The sequence below is a fragment of the Microtus pennsylvanicus genome, chromosome X (genome assembly GCF_037038515.1).
Source record: "Microtus pennsylvanicus isolate mMicPen1 chromosome X, mMicPen1.hap1, whole genome shotgun sequence".
NCBI classification, from domain to species: Eukaryota; Metazoa; Chordata; class Mammalia; order Rodentia; family Cricetidae; genus Microtus; species Microtus pennsylvanicus.
The window spans coordinates 133531269-133547126 of record NC_134601.1 but is presented as its reverse complement, the minus strand read 5'-3'; the positions used below and the strand labels follow the sequence as shown (position 1 = coordinate 133547126).

The window sequence follows — 15858 nt, the reverse complement described above, 5'->3', positions numbered from 1 at the left end:
TCTGTTTATTGAATAGCACATCTGTATTTAATGTAGTTACTTTACTAAAGGTACAGGGGCATGCTGCCATATTTGTATTACCATATATATTGTATGTTATATGTATAGGATGATACCTAGGTTTTATGCATGATAAAAATATATAAAGTAGGGGCTGGAGAGATGGCTCAGTGGTTAAGAGCATTGCCTGCTCTTCCAAAGGTCCTGAGTTCAATTCCCAGCAACCACATGGTGGCTCACAACCATCTGTAATGAGGTCTGGTGCCCTCTTCTGGCCTGCAGACATACACACAGACAGAACATTGTATACATAATAAATAAATAAGAAAATAAAAAAATAAAAAATAAAATAAAATATTAAAAAATATATATATAGTATATACTAGTATATATTTTTATTTACATGTAACCTATTTTTACTGTTTGTTTTACTACTATGTAATATAAAATTATGCATGACTGTATTTCTATATAATTTTATAGATTTATGTTAAATTAATAGGTCACATGTATCCTTTCCTTGCCTCAGTTTCTTCTTTGTAAGTTAAGGATAATCAGCTCCTATGTTGTAAGGATTAAATTGAGTGAGGGAAAAAATAATTCAGGAGGCTGGAGAGATGGCTCAGCTGTTAAGGACACTTTTTGCTCTTCCAGAGGACCCAGGATTGATTCCCTGTATCCACAAGGCAGCTCACAATCATCTGTAACTCCAGTCCCAGAGGATTCAATGCCCTCTTCTGGCCTCAGAAGTTACCAGGCACACAAGTGATTCACATACATAAATGCAGGCAAAACATGCACACACATAAAATCAAATCTAAAAATAACATTACAAGACTTCAGCAGTGCACTGGAAACAACTTTATAGGCTTTCACAAGCAGGTTAGTTCAATTTTCAGGGATTTTTGTAAACTGATTTTTAAATAACTATTGTTAAAAATGAAACACTGGGGCTAGGCAGATGGCTCCGTGGTTAAGAAGACTTGTTGCATTTGCAGAAGACCCAGTTCAGTTCCCAGCACTCACATGATAGCTCACAACCATCCATAACTCTACTTCTAGGATCTGATACCTTCTGACCTCCTTGGGCAGCAGGCATGTATGTTTTCTTCATATACAAGCAGATAAACACTCATACACATAAAATAAAATAAAAATAATCTTTAAAAAATAAAATACTAGGCCAGGCGATGGTGGCCCACACCTTTAATCCTAGCACTCGGGAGGCAGAGGCAGGCAGATCTCTGTGAGTTCAAAACCAGCCTGGTCTACAGAGCTAGTTCCAGGACAGGCTCCAAAGCCACAGAGAAACCCTGTCTCGAAAAACCAAAAAAAAACCAAAAAAAAAAAAAGAAAGGTGGGAAGTGATTCATGGGGTTGAGGCCAGCTTTGACCTACATTGAAACCATGGAGAAAAGAGAGAAAGAAAAAGACAAGGAAAGACAGAAAAGGAAATATAATACTGTGAACTTAACAATTAAGTGGATTGGATTTTTAAAGGTAATAGATATTTAAAATCTATCATTTCTTAATTCTCACACTTCATTTCATTCCTTTTCTGTGCTCCTGAAGCCATTTCTCCTATTATTGTATGGTCCAGTAAACACTAATGGTGTGTGCCTGCACCTGTGTTCAGACTACACATGGGTGACCTAAAATCTGACCGGATGATAGATGATATGTAAACCATGGAAACTAACAAATGCTACAAACAGATCCAACCCCTTACTCTGCCAAAAGCCAGTTAACCATTTACCAGCACGCCATGGACAGCACTTAGTGCCTAATACACGGTAAATAACTGTTTCATTTATTTTTTTTGCACTAGGTCATGATATATGAGCGCGCTCGCGCGTGCGCGCACAAACACGAACACACGAACATATACACATACATATATGCTTTAAATTTTAATCACTCGTACATTTATTTATTTGTTCATTTATTTGGGGAGGGGGAACGTGCCACAAGGTGCATGTGGGGGTGTGGGCCCGCTGAATTAAATTCAAGTGGTCAGATTTGGCAGAAAGAGCCTCTCCCGAGTGTGCTGCCTCACAAATTTATAGATATCCTTTTTACTGGAGCGTAGGGGTTTAAATGTTTCCAAAAATATTTGGGGAAAACGTATAATTACGAAAAGGACGTACATCTTTCTAACCCTATTAACACCGTGAACTCTTTGTTGGTGATGATCTCCATTTTTTCAAATGGGGAAACCAAAGTTCTGAGATGGCAAAATTAAAAGCACCGCAATCAACCCGGAAAAATACCATTCAAAATAGCACGCAGTAGCTTCTCTGTTAGCGTACTTTCGCTACGTGCTTTCCTCCTCCGCACGGTCACGCTACCCCCTTGCGTAATTTCCCTTCCCGCCAGACTTAAGAAAAATGGGCGTGGCCACGTCGCTGAACTTTGGGAAATGTAGTACAGAGGCTCAACGACCGCCAGGGTGTATAAAAGAGGCGGCTACGTAAGTTATTTTAGCCTCTTATTTCTTGCTTTTTTTTTTTGTGCAAGTGCGTGGGCGGGGTGGGGGTTTCCCATGGGTCTCTCTATATAGCCCAGATTGGCCGAGAACTCGCGATCACGTTGCCTCTCCCTCCTCAGCGCAGTTACACGACCTTGGCCTTGAAACAAAGAACGTGAGCCGGCTCACGAGCCTTGCAACAGCATTGGCTAAGCAATGTCAGTTGCATCCTGGGAATAGCAGTTCCTGTGACCCGGATATGTCGACAAAAGATGACGAGACTAACGTCATTGGTTCTGCTCTGCTCTGGTCTGGACCTCGGTGGAAGTTAACTATTTAACAATGAAAAGTTTGCCACGTTGTAACAACCTCTAGGTATGTGCTACAGGCCTTCGGGTCAACTGCGAACACCAACTGGAGCCCTACCTCTTTTCACCAGTTTGCACACTCTTCTTGAGGCGGGTGATCCAGCCTCCCTCCCTATCCAAGAGCTAAGGTAGGTCCTGGGACACCTAGGACAAACTGGGACCAAGACTGTAGGCATGCCTTCGCTGTCGGTATGGAGGGGGTTCATTCTCGGTGTTGCAGCTGCATAGTTCAGTCAAGCCTCGGGAAGCAGGAAATTAGAATGCTGCGTGAACTCGAAAGGGTGCCACATGTCGCAACACAGCTGATCTGGTATCCGCCGGACCACCTCGAGGGGTATCTGGTGATCCTGAGAGGGTGATGGTCTTTGAGGTCATGAAGATGAACTTGGGGCTGTTAATAGAAGATGAGCCTTTAAGGTATTAGGCGCGTGGCGCTGTGTCCGCCAGAAAGTTAACGAAAGCTAGTAATATTTCAGTTCCGTCGCTCATGGAGACCTAACAAAGTGCGCTCACTGGCTGAAAATGAAGGAATTGCTAATAAGAGTATGTTCTCTGGGAGTCCTAGATATTCAGCAGTTTTCATAGTAATCGATAACGGCGAGGTTCCGGAGAGGATAACAGATGAGTGGGCAGGGGGAGAAAAGCACTCGTAAGGGAAGCGAGGAAAGAAGAAACAGAAGCTGTGTGAGCATCCAGTCCAGGGTATTGTGTGTTTTGATGAAAAGGATACTGAAGGCCACCAGTGTGATCTGTGAGAGGTTGGTTGGAGGTTAACTGAGTTGAGTTAACAGAGCTGGTAAATTGACAGAATGGGGATCAACAGGTCATGATCCTCTAGGCATTAGTGGAGATTAAGGAGGTAGTACGTAATTAATGGCTGGAGGCCTAGTCTTTTAAGGGATTGATGAACTGCAGAGTGGAGAGAAAGATTAGGCTGTGAGAGACAGAATAAGGTTGTATCAGGGTATTAGGTGTGACAGGCATGGGATTAATGGGGGCAGTAAGGGTCTGTGAATCTAGAGACACGGGAAAGCTAGAGAGATGGTTGGGTATTAGTAGTGATGAAATGGGCAGAGAAATTGAGAGAGAGAGATGACTGGGATAGTGAGGGTAGCTAGAGGTGGGCAGGGTCAGTAGTAAGGTCATTAACAGCGGGGTCTGTGGTGCCCACAGTGATGGGAGCCTATGTGATGAGCAAAGGGGCCTAAGAGTTCATGATAAGGGACTCAGAGCCCTGGCAGGGCTTCGGTCTCCATGTGTTGAAATGGGCTGTCTTATGGGTCACATGAACTCAATTAGCTATACTTTGTTTTCTCTGCCCTGTGCAGGTAGGTGGTGTCCTACTCCCTACCCTGTTTATCCATACAGGATAGCAGCATCGGCTCACTGCCTCCCAGCAGAGTGAGATGGGACGCACATCAAAGGATAAACGGGATGTCTACTATCGCCTGGCCAAGGAGAATGGCTGGCGGGCCCGGAGTGCCTTCAAGCTGCTTCAACTGGATGAGGAATTCAATCTCTTCCAAGGTGCTTATTTGGTGGCCAAGTGACCTGGGAGTGAAGAGAAGGCTGCTTCTGTAGAGCTCACTGCAGTGGGTGGGCTAACTTCGAGGGTATCTGGGGCAGAGAAACAGGGAAGAAGATGAAGCCACAACCCTTACAGGATATGGCCCAAGAGCAATTCATAGGTTCACTCCAGTGGAGGGTCCTCCTGTTTAGAAAGGTCTATGCAGCTGACAAAGTGTGTTTTCACTGTGTGTGCACAGGCGTGAAGCGAGCAGTTGACCTGTGTGCAGCCCCAGGCAGCTGGAGCCAGGTGCTGAGCCAAAAGATTGGGTGAGTAGAGAGGTCTAGGAGGGTGAACCAGTGGGAGGAAGGGCTGGGAGGAACGGGTGTGCTGACATGGACTGTGCTGTCCACAGGGGCCAGAGTTCTGGTCAGGTGGTGGCTGTGGACTTGCAGGCTATGGCTCCACTTCCAGGCGTGATCCAGATACAGGGGGACATCACACAGGTGAGTTAGTGACTGAGAACATCGGGGTTATCCTGAGAGAAGGCTCTACTTGGGGGCTATGGGAAGTGGAAGAGAAACAAGGCAATAAAAACAGTGAAAGTAATATGTAATCCTCAGAATTAGAAGGCTGAGCCTGTAATAAATACAAAGCTAGGCTACCTTACATAATGAGACTGTAGATCCGAATTCAAAAGAGAGGACTGTAAGGTGGCTTCAGCAAGTAAGGGTGCTTGCCGACAAGCCAGTTGACCGAGTTAAGTCCTGAAAATTGTCCTCTGACCTCCATGTGCAGGCAGTGCACATGTACTTAAGCACACACACAGTAAATGAATAAATAGATGCAGTTTTTAAAATACTTTAGGGGCTAGAGTGATGGTTCAGCAGTCAAGAGTCCCGGTTGCTCTTGCAAAGGGCCCAGTTTCAATTCCAAGCACCTACAGAATGACTCACAACTGCCTGGAACTCCAGTTCCAGGGATTGTGATGCCGTCTTCTGACCTCCCTGGCACCAGGCATACATGTGACACAAACAATACATATAGGCAAAACACCTATATATATTTAGAAAGGAAAAGAAAGGGAGAGGAAAATGTTGCGTGTATGTGTGGAGGTGCTTGTATGTTATGGTATGCATCTAGAGGTCAGAGGGCAGGAAGAGTCAGTTCTTTCTTCCTCCAGGGATGGAACTCTGGATCGCCAGGCCTGGCAGTGAGCACCTTTACCTGCTAAGCCATTTCACCAGCCCATTAATTTTTTTTTTTAATTTAAAAGCAAGAGGAGAGGGACAGGAGATGTAGCTTAGCGCTATAGCACTTGTGTAACACGAGCAAAGCATACTGGGCTCTAGCCCCATATCCAAGACAGAAACTGAGAAAGACAAATTAACAGCAAACAGCCAGTAGATCGTATTGCAGAGACACCAAAAGATGCTGAGGATTTGTTCATGGCTGTTCCAGAGGCTTTAAGACTAGGGCTGTGGGTGGGTGGGATTTGAAGGTGAGGGCAGCCAAGGGGCACTGAGACCACTCATCTCCCTGTCTCCATAGCTTTCCACTGCCAAGGAGATCATCCAGCACTTTGAGGGCTGCCCTGCTGACCTAGTAGTGTGTGACGGGGCTCCTGATGGTAAATGGGGTACGGGGGTGACCTCTATCTCCCAGGTCAGTTTTTTCTCCCTCTTTTCCCCTCTATTCTCAGCATTTCCTTCTTTCTGGCAATTTCTCCCTACCTCTGATCCCTGCTTTCATTCTCCATCTTTCTTTTCACCACCTTTCATGGTGCTAGCAATGGCGGGGTCCCCAACTATGCTAGGCACGTGTTCTGCCGCTCAGGTATACCTCCTGCCCTTCAGCTTTGTGGGTTTTGTCCATCCTTCTGTCTTTTCATATGACTGCCTGTCCAATCCTATATTCTTTTTTATAAGGCGGCTATCTATTCAGAACGTTTTCTGAGCACGTGTTGTGTTAGAAAAGTGTGCATAAATAAGTTCCACTAACCTCTGGCCTTGTGAAGTCAATGTTTTAGTGCGAATACATAGAAAAGAAACTGTTGAGCTGACAACTCAATACCTGTAATTCTAGCTCTTGGGAGACTGAAGCAGAAAGGTCACTAGAGTTCAAGGTCAACCTAGACTAAAAAACCTGTCTCAAAAAATAAAAATAAGAGGGTGGGGAGCTGACTTAGTGGTCAAGAGTGCTTGCTTCAGCTCCAGGGTATCTGACACCCTCTTCTGGCCTCCATGGGCACACAAATGTGACAATACACAAGCACAAACACACATAATTTTTTTAAAAAATAAAGTTTTAAAAATATGCAAAACTAGTAGCAATTTATAATTTTTTAATACAAAGATAATTAAATAAACTAAAGATGGTAATAAATACTATAGCAAAGTCACTGAAACGGGCCAAGGAAGCAAAAACTACCTGTTGGGATTTTAAGTAAACAAGAAAGGCTTCAGCCGGGCTGTGGTGGCGCACGCCTTTAATCCCAGCACTCGGGAGGCAGAAGCAGGCGGATCTCTGCGAGTTTCACGCCAGCCTGGTCTACAAGAGCTAGTTCCAGGACAGGCTCCAAAGCTACAGAGAAACCCTGTCTTGAAAAAAAAAAGAAAAAGAAAAGAAAAAAAAGAAAGGCTTCATTTACTTGAGCAAAGAGAGTTGATAGAGACTGTGCTGATGGGCCATCAGTTACAGTATTACTCTTGATACTGAGAACTTGGAGAAACCCCTGAGGGTTGTAGACCAAGGAAGCCTGTCTGACTGGGATCACAATTGTATCCCTCAGGCTGCTTGAACTGTGTGAGGGTCAGAGGTGAAAGCAGGGACCCCAGGACGAGAGAGAGAGAGAGAGAGAGAGAGAGAGAGAGAGAGAGAGAGAGAGAGAGCCACTGCACAAGTGCAAAGGAGTGACTGATAACAGTAGTGATGGCTCCAGTAGACAGGCGAAGAGAGGTCACATTTTGAAATCAACTGGCTGGTTCTCTGACGGGCGCCAGAGTTGGTCAGAGGGGCTAAGGTTTTTGCCATGAATTACTGGAAGGGTCGGATGAGCTGAATACACAGAGGAGCTGATAGAGAAGGAGTAGGCTTTGGACTTGTTGAGCCCATGGGGCTGGTCTATAAACAAAGCTCAGAGGAGCCAGCTGGGTTATCAGTAGAAATGCTAGTGTTACTTGTAGGACAAGTAGTTTCCAGAATTAAAATGACTTCCCAGGTGCTAGGGGTCAGAGTTCAAATCCATTTGGAAGGCAATACTCTTGTTTCTAGAACCTTAGCTTTGAGAAGGCCTGGAAGAAAATGCTTTTAGTTTTCTAATCTCTGGTACAAGAAGATCCGTCAAATCAGAGGGTCCCCTAATGTTGTTCTTCTTGCTACAGTCACTGGCCTCCATGATGTCGACCAGTATATGCAGGCTCAGCTTCTGCTAGCGGTGAGTAATGCTGGTGACTGCCCCTGCTCTCCTTTAGCCCTTTCTTGGCTGCCTCTGCCTCAACCACCACCGTACCCATCTGTCCTTCCCACAGGCTCTCAACATTGCTACACATGTCTTGAAGCTAGGGGGCTGCTTTGTAGCCAAGGTGAGCCTTGGGGAGCTTGGGGGAGTGTTGAGAAAGGTCTGGGGGGCACCCTTACCTCTCCATCTTGCCTTCTACACCCTACAGATATTCCGGGGCCGAGATGTAACACTGCTCTATAGCCAGCTGCGCATCTTCTTCTCCAGCGTGCTCTGTGCCAAGCCGAAGAGCAGCCGGAACTCTAGCATCGGTCAGTGTAGCATGTCACCCCCTGATAGGCAAGGGGGTGACTGGGCATGTGTTCACACAAGATTGAGGTGACAGAGTCACCCGCTCACTCTAGGTTCTCCCCCACAGAGGCCTTTGCTGTTTGTCAGGGTTATGACCCTCCTGAGGGCTTCATTCCAGACCTGACCAGACCCCTGCTGGACCACTCGTACGGTGAGAGCGAGAGCTGGTGGCCCATGCCTGGGGAAACTGCACCAGCCACATGCACTACGTGTCTCTTTTTTTTTTTAATTTTTTTTTCTATTTATTTATTTATTTTTTTCTGGATTTTTCGAGACAGGGTTTCTCTGTAGCTTTTGGTTCCTGTCCTGGAACTAGCTCTTGTAGACCAGGCTGGTCTCGAACTCACAGAGATCCGCCTGCCTCTGCCTCCCGAGTGCTGGGATTAAAGGCGTGCGCCACCACCGCCCTGCGCACCGCGTGTCTCTTGAGGGCCCTCAGCCTCCCACCCTGATGGCTGTTCCACCCCCTGATGGGTATTTTGTATTAATGGGAGCTTTGGTTCAGATAGTCCTCCAATGGTAGCTCTTGGTCCTGGTGGAAATTCTGTTGCGGCAAACTCCTAAGCATTCACCCAGGGAAGATTATACCTGTTTATCTTAGGAAAACCCTCAGTCATTGCCCTCGGGTGGAAACCTCACGTGTTAAACATGTTCCCCGTGTAGGTCTGTACCTTTGCCCCTGGTGGGCAAAGGCAGATCCCAGTTGAGTGAGACAAGGTTCTGATAGAATGTGATGGTTAAAGTGTTTGCTAGGTGGGCATAGTGCAGTGCAAAGCAAGACCAGGGGCTGACATTTAGAATCAGTGATCAAGCTGGGCGATGGTGGTGCACGCCTTTAATCCCAGCACTTAGGAGGCAGAGGCAGGCAGATCTCTGTGAGTTTGAGACCAGCCTGGTCTACAGAACTAGTTCCAGGACAGGCTCCAAAGCTACAGAGAAACCCTGTCTCAAAAAACCAAAAAAAAAAAAAATAGAATCAGTGATCAGACAAGCCCCCTATGAAGGTGATCCACACTAAAAGACTAGTTGAAGATGGACCAGTTAGTGGGAAGGAACTTAATGTTCTTGTACCCTGCGTCCTAACTGGCCTTGCCCTCAGTCTTCACTCCGCCTCTTTCTAAGACTTAGATTTCAACCAGCTGGAAGGTCCTGCCCGTTTTATTGTACCCTTTGTGGCCTGTGGGGACCTCAGCGCCTACGATTCGGATCGCAGTTACCCTCTGGATGTGAGTATCCAATCATCAGGACGTAGGGTCAGGGAGACTGGGAGTCTCAGCCCCTCATCATCTCCCTGCCTCTTGTGCCCCACAGCTAGAAGATGGCTCTGAGTACAAATATACTCCGCCCACACAACCCCCCATCGCACCCCCATACCAGGAGGCCTGCAGGTTGAAGAAGAATGGGCAGCTGGCCAAGGAATTGCTCCCCAAAGAATGCTCCATTAACAAAGTAGACAACTTGCCCCAGCCTCTGACTGTCCCTCAGGGTCATACCCTGCTGTCCCCCAAGGTATGGATATTCACTTCTCAGCCCACCATGACTCCTTCCCAATATGCCTGTTTCTATCCTGATTCAACTTGGTTCTTTCCTGCTTGCAACAATTACAGGAATCAGTAGGTCAGCCCACTGACAAATGGAAAATGTAACCAAATAACCAAGTCCCTTTTCTTTTTCTTTGGCAGGTGGAAGACAATGAAATGAATAGTTCACCTTAACAATTTAAGGTAAATTTGCCTTTTTTTTCTAAAGTTCAAATAAAGGGCACCTTTAGGAAAAAGCCGAATGGTTAAGAGTAGGTAGGGCTGGAGAGATGGCTCAGAGGTTAAGAGCACTAGCTGTTAGTGGTCCAGAGGTCCTGAGTTCAATTTCCCAGCAACCATATGATAGCTCACAACCATCCATAATGAGATCTGGTACCTTCTTCTGGCCTACAGGCATACATGCAGACAGAATACTATATACATAATAAACAATCTTTTAAAAAAAATTTTAAAAAAAGAGTAGGTACTGCGCTTGCATAGGATCCAAGTTTGGTTCCCAGCACTCATGTCTGGCAGCTCACAACTGACTGTGGCTCCGCCTCCATGGGATTGGACAGATCTGGCCTCCCTGGGCACCTACATTCACAAGCACATGCCAGGACATGGACATACACGCAATTAAAAATAATAAAAATAGTTGGGTATGGTGGCACTTTTCTTTAATCCCAGCCCTTTGCGGGGTGGAGGGGAAGCAGGCAAGTCTCTACAGGTTTGAGGCTAACGTGGTCTGAACAGTTCTAGGATAGCCAAGGATACATAATAAGACCCTGTCTTTAAAAAAAGAAAAATCTTTCAGTGGTTTGGAGATATAGCTCAGTGTGTAGAGTGCTTGCTCAGAATATGCAAAGCCCTAGGTTCAATCTCCAGCACCATATGAAAAACCAGGCAGGCCGGGCATGATTATGCACACCTTTAGTCCCAGCACTGGAGAGGCAGTGAGTGGTAGGTGGATCTCTGTGAGTTCAAGGCCAGCCTCTGGTCTATAGAGTGAGTTCTGAGACAGCCAGGGCTGTTATACAGAGAAACCCTGTCACTAAAAACATCAAAAACAAGCATGTAGTGCCTATATTCCTAGCACTCAGAAGCTGCAAGACAAGAATCAGAACATCCTCAGATACATAGCAGGTTTGAAACCAGCCTGAGCTACATAAAAACTTGTCTCAAAAGGTGAAAGACTTCAGTAAATTTTGATTTAAGTTTTTTTTACTGTTTTATTCATTGAGCATACTTGCAAACAAAATATTTATACACATAAAATAAAAATAAATCTTTAAAGGGTTAAAAGATTCTATCTTCGGTACTGCCAGGGAAACAACAAAACCATATTAGGGGCTGGGGTGTACTTGAGTTGGTAGACTGCACAAGGCTCTGGGTTTTATCCCCAGGACCGCCGACCCTTGATGTGGTGGCCCATACATGTAATTCTGTGGTAGGAGGTTGTCGTAAGTTACTTTTCAATTGCTGTGATAAGGCACCATACCATGACCAAGGCAACTTCTAGAAGAAAGTGTTCATTAGGGGTTTACCATTTCATTGGATGAATCCATCACCGTCACGGCAGGGAGCATGGCCACAAACAGGCAGGCATGGCTCTGGAACAGGAATTGAGAGATACAGACCATGGATGGAGAGAGCAAGAGAGGTCCCTGGGGAGAACCTGGGCTTTTGAATCTAGAAAGCCTGTCCCCAGCGGCACAGTAAGACTGTACCTCTTTATCTCTCCCTAGACAGTTCCACCAGCTGGGTGCCAGGCAATCAAATCTATGAGCCCCTGCGGGCCATTCTCACTCAGACCACCACAGAAGTTCAGAAGGACAAGGTCATCCATATAGCAAGTGTGAGGACAGCCTGGGCTATATGAGACCCTCTCTTAAATAAAAACAAAGCTGGAGCTATAGAGATGGCCAGAAGATGGTATCAAGTATCCTGGAACTGGACTTACAGGTGCTAGTTAGCCACCATGTGGGTGCTGGGCCTCTGAAAGAGCTTGTACCAAACCATTTCTCCAGCTTCCTACCTGCAGAGAATTTGTTTAAAAAAAGGGGGGGGGGTCTCAGTAAATGAATATTTCCTGAGATCTGCTTTATGCTTGGAAGAGCTTTAAGCATTTTGCATGCTACATGTTGAGGAGGTGGTAAATATTGAATGCATACTTGAGGCATTCTAGGTTTAAAGATAAAGCAGGAAACAAAGAGTGAATTTATACTTTGTAGCTTGTATTCAACTATGTTTACAATTTGCTACAAAATAACAGTTTATTCAAAGGCAGACCTTAGAAACAATGGTCTCATAAGATACCATCTAGTGACTGCTGTGTTGAAATACACTCCTCTAATATTTACGCAATGACAAACACACCCAAGGTGTTTCCCACAATGACACCTTTCCATTAAAATGCATGACTGCACATGCAAAGGTAATATAGGCTATGAAAGGTAGGAAAAGGTGAACCAGAATGAAGAAATTTGGGGAATGTAGACATGGGTGTTTGCAATTTTTATTTATTTATTTTTAAATCATTTATTTAACTTTATTTCATGTGCATTGGTGTGAAGGTATCCGAGCCCCTGGGACTGGAGTTACAGACAGTTGTGAGCTGCCATATGGATGCTGGAATTTGAACCCAGATCCTCTGAAAGAGGAGCCAGTGCTCTTAACCTCTGAACCATCTCTCCAGCCCCTGTTTGCGATTTTTAAAACTATCTTTCTGCCAGGCGGTGGTGGCGCACGCCTTTAATCCCAGCACTCGGGAGGCAGAGGCAGGCGGATCTCTGTCAGTTCGAGACCAGCCTGGTCTACAAGAGCTAGTGCCAGGACAGGCTCCAAAGCCACAGAGAAACCCTGTCTCGAAAAACCAAAAAAAAGAAAAAAAAGAAAAAGAAAAAAAAGAAAACTATCTTTCTAGCCGGGCACTTGGGAGGCAGAGACAGGCAGATTGTAAACTTCAGGCCAGCCTGGTCTAGTTCCAGGACAGTCAGGGCTATGTAGAGGACCCTGTCTGAGAAAACCAAAAAATAAAAATAGCCAGGCGGTGGCGGTGCACGATTTTTAATCCCAGCTCTTGGGAGGCAGTGGCAGGCAGATCTCTTAAGTTTGAGGCCAGCCTGGTCTACAGAGTGAGTTCCAGAACAGCCAGGGCTACACAGAGAAACCCTGTCTCAAAAAACAAACAACAACAAAACAAATTTGAAGTATCTTAAGGTTTTTTTATTATTGAAACACAGGGATTAGAGAAATGGGTCAGTGGTTAGGAACACATATTGCCCATTCAGAGGACTCAGTTCCCAGCACCCACATGGCAGCTAACAACCATCTGTAACTCCAGTTCCAGGGGCTCTGGTACCTTCCTCTGGCCTCCATAGTTACAAAACATGCGTGCAAGTTATTTACATACATGCCGGCAGGCAAAACAGTGATACACAAAAACAATAAATCTCCTTTTTAAGAAAAATTGAGACAGGCTAGGCGTGGTGGCACAGGCCTTTAACCCTAGCACATGAGAAAAAGAGTCCAGACTAGGCCACTACTTAGTGAGACCATGTCTTAAGAAAAACAAACAGAGCTGGAGAGATAGCTCAGAGGTTAAGAGGACTGACTGCTCTTCCAGAGGACCTGAGTTCAATTCACCATTACAAATGGGGGCTCACAGCCATCTGTAATGAGATCTGGTGCCCTCTTCTGGCCTGCAGCAGACATGCAGACAGAATACTGTATGCATAATTAATAAATAAATCTTTAAAAGAAAAGAAAAACGTGCTAGGCGGTGGTGGTGCAGGCCTTTAATCCTCAGGAGGCAGAGACAGGTGGATCTCTGAGTTCGAGGCCAGCCTGGTCTACAGAGCAAGTTCCAGCACAGCCAGGGCTAAACACTAAAACAATATGCGGTTGTAGGTCAGTAATAGAGGTTGCCTGCCATATATGAGACCCTGGGTTGCTGGGTTTAAAGATGCGCACACTACCATACCTGGCCCCAATTACATGGCTAAGAAATTAGTTCCAAGCCAGGCATTAGTGGTGCACGCCTTTAATCCCAGCACTGAAGAGGCAGAGGCCGGTGGATCTCTGTGAGTTTGAGGCCAGCCTGCTCCATGGCCAGCTCCAAAGCTACAGAGAAAAAAAAAGAAATTAGTTCCAGGGTTCGGTAGGAAAAGGCTCTTTTGGCTAAACCTGACAACCAGAGTTAAAGCCTTGTAACCCACAGGGTAGAAGGAGAGAACTGACTTCCACATATCGTTGCTTCATGAGTACACCATGGTGTGTCTCCACACACATACACACAGTAAATAAGTGTAAAAAAATACTTTTAGAGAAATTGGTTCTTGAGTGTTTGCAGCACCCCTGTTAATCATGGTCTGTTCACAGTAGGGCACTTCATAGCAGTGAGAATGAAATAGCACTTTGTAGTTAATCGTGGCCCTTTTTAAATACATTTTCCTTTATGGTAGAGTTTGCAGTAAAAATGGAACTAATCCAAGTCAGAAGCTGCTGCCTGCCAGGAAAACCAGAAGCTGGCTTGATGAGTTTGTTTGCAGATACCATCTATGGGCCCTGAACAGATAAGCCTCGAGTGGACTCTGCAGCAACTCCATAACAACAAAGAAATAGCGAAGAAGTCTGCTGAGCTACAGGCGGAATTTCTTGAGACTGTGAGCACATGCCTCTTCTCTCAGCCTCTCCTGGGTGTCCTGAATAGGTCCAGGATTTCCCCGCAAAGCAGGGGTTCTTACCATGGGTAAACATCAGGGACCTCCACCAACTTGATGGAGGAAAATGTTACAGCTTCACTATACCTGAAATTAAGCTTTATTCCTGGTCAGCGGCCATGGGCAACAAATCAATGGTAAAAGCCCTACCTATGCAAGTCACTTCCTTTTTATATTACAATGTACAGGCATCTGAAAGACTGCTCATATTTGTCACTGCTTTGGATAATAGCAGATTTTATAAATCAACCCTATAATTATACATCCCATCCATTACTGCCTCCCAATTTTTACAGTTTGGTTGGTCAGGTATTTTTAAGACAATATCTTCCTATATAGCCTAGACTGCCCTCAGACTCAAGATCCTCCTGCATCTGCCCCCTGAATGCTGAGATTACAGGCCTGTGCCATGAAACCTGGCTACTGTATCCCAGTTTTATTTCACTTAAATATACAGTGATAACTGTATTTCAGTGTGATCGGCTTTCATTATTATTCGTATGTGTTTGTATACATATGCAGGTATGCTTTCAAAAAGTTCCTGTAATGGACTGGGGATGTAGCTCAGTGGGAAAGTACATTCCTAGTATGCACAAAGCCCTGGATTCCACCTTCAATAACACACACACACACAAATTATGTTAGCTGGATGCTGTACTACCACCATCTGGAGTCCCAGCTACTCAGGTGCCCAAAATAAGAACACTCGAGCCCAGAAATTCAAGGTCAACTTGGGCAACATAGCTAGGCCCCATTTCAAAAATAAAAGATAAGCCTACAGAATGGGAAAAAAATCTTCACTAACACCACATCAGACAAAGGTCTGATCTCCAAAATATACAAAGAACTCAAGAAATTGGTCACCAAAAGATCACATAATCCAATAAAAAATTGGAATACAGGCCTAAACAGAGAACTCTCAACAGAGGAATCTAAAATGGCTGAAAGACACCTAAGGAAATGTTCAATATCCTTGGTCATCAGAAGGTAAATCAAAACAACTCTGAGATTCCATCTTACACCTGTAAGAATGGCCAAGATCAAAAACACTGATGATAACTTATGCTGGAGAGGTTGTGGGGAAAAGGGAACACTTCTGCATTGCTGGTGAAAATGCAAGCTGGTACAGCTCCTTTGGATGTCAGTGTGGAGATTTCTCAGTAAATTAGGAAACCACCTTCCTCAAGACCCAGTAATACCACTTTGGGGTATATACCCAAAAGATGCTCAATCGTGCCACAAGGACATGTGTTCAACTATGTTCATAGCGGCTTTGTTTGTCATAGCCAGAACCTGGAAACAACTAAATGCCCCTCAATTGAAGAATGGATAAAAAAATGTGGTACATTTATACAATGGAGTACTACAGAGCAGAAGAAAAAATAACATCTTGAATTTTGCAGGAAAATGGATGGAACTAGAAAACATTATTTTGAGTGAGGTAACCCAGACCCAGAAAGA

At 45.0% G+C, this 15858-nt stretch overlaps 1 protein-coding gene across 7 annotated transcripts; it reads left to right on the top strand.

The window, feature by feature from the left end:
* The first annotated feature begins 2401 nt into the window (after window positions 1–2401).
* On the top strand, window positions 2402–14865 carry Ftsj1 (FtsJ RNA 2'-O-methyltransferase 1). Of its 7 annotated transcripts, none has more exons than XM_075957446.1 (14): window positions 2402–2470; window positions 2608–2842; window positions 4204–4362; window positions 4602–4671; window positions 4758–4848; window positions 5894–5972; window positions 7726–7778; window positions 7873–7926; window positions 8011–8113; window positions 8221–8304; window positions 9282–9379; window positions 9465–9662; window positions 9836–9877; window positions 14140–14865. In XM_075957446.1, exons 3-13 carry the CDS (start codon window positions 4242–4244, stop codon window positions 9866–9868), a joined length of 984 nt encoding a protein of 327 aa, XP_075813561.1. In that variant the 5' UTR covers window positions 2402–2470; window positions 2608–2842; window positions 4204–4241; the 3' UTR covers window positions 9869–9877; window positions 14140–14865. The 7 variants fall into 7 exon arrangements, with proteins under 7 accessions (XP_075813561.1, XP_075813557.1, XP_075813560.1 ...); XM_075957442.1 differs by having other exon boundaries at window positions 9276–9379; XM_075957445.1 differs by having other exon boundaries at window positions 2608–2963.
* The last annotated feature ends 993 nt before the right edge of the window (window positions 14866–15858 follow it).

Coding starts and splice junctions, on each gene's coding strand:
- Ftsj1 (XM_075957442.1), top strand. CDS start 4,242: ATGGGACGCACATCAAAGGATAAACGGGATGTCTACTATCGCCTGGCC. Junction 4,363..4,601: donor GGAATTCAATCTCTTCCAAG/GTGCTTATTTGG, acceptor GTGTGTGCACAG/GCGTGAAGCGAGCAGTTGAC. Junction 4,672..4,757: donor GTGCTGAGCCAAAAGATTGG/GTGAGTAGAGAG, acceptor TGCTGTCCACAG/GGGCCAGAGTTCTGGTCAGG.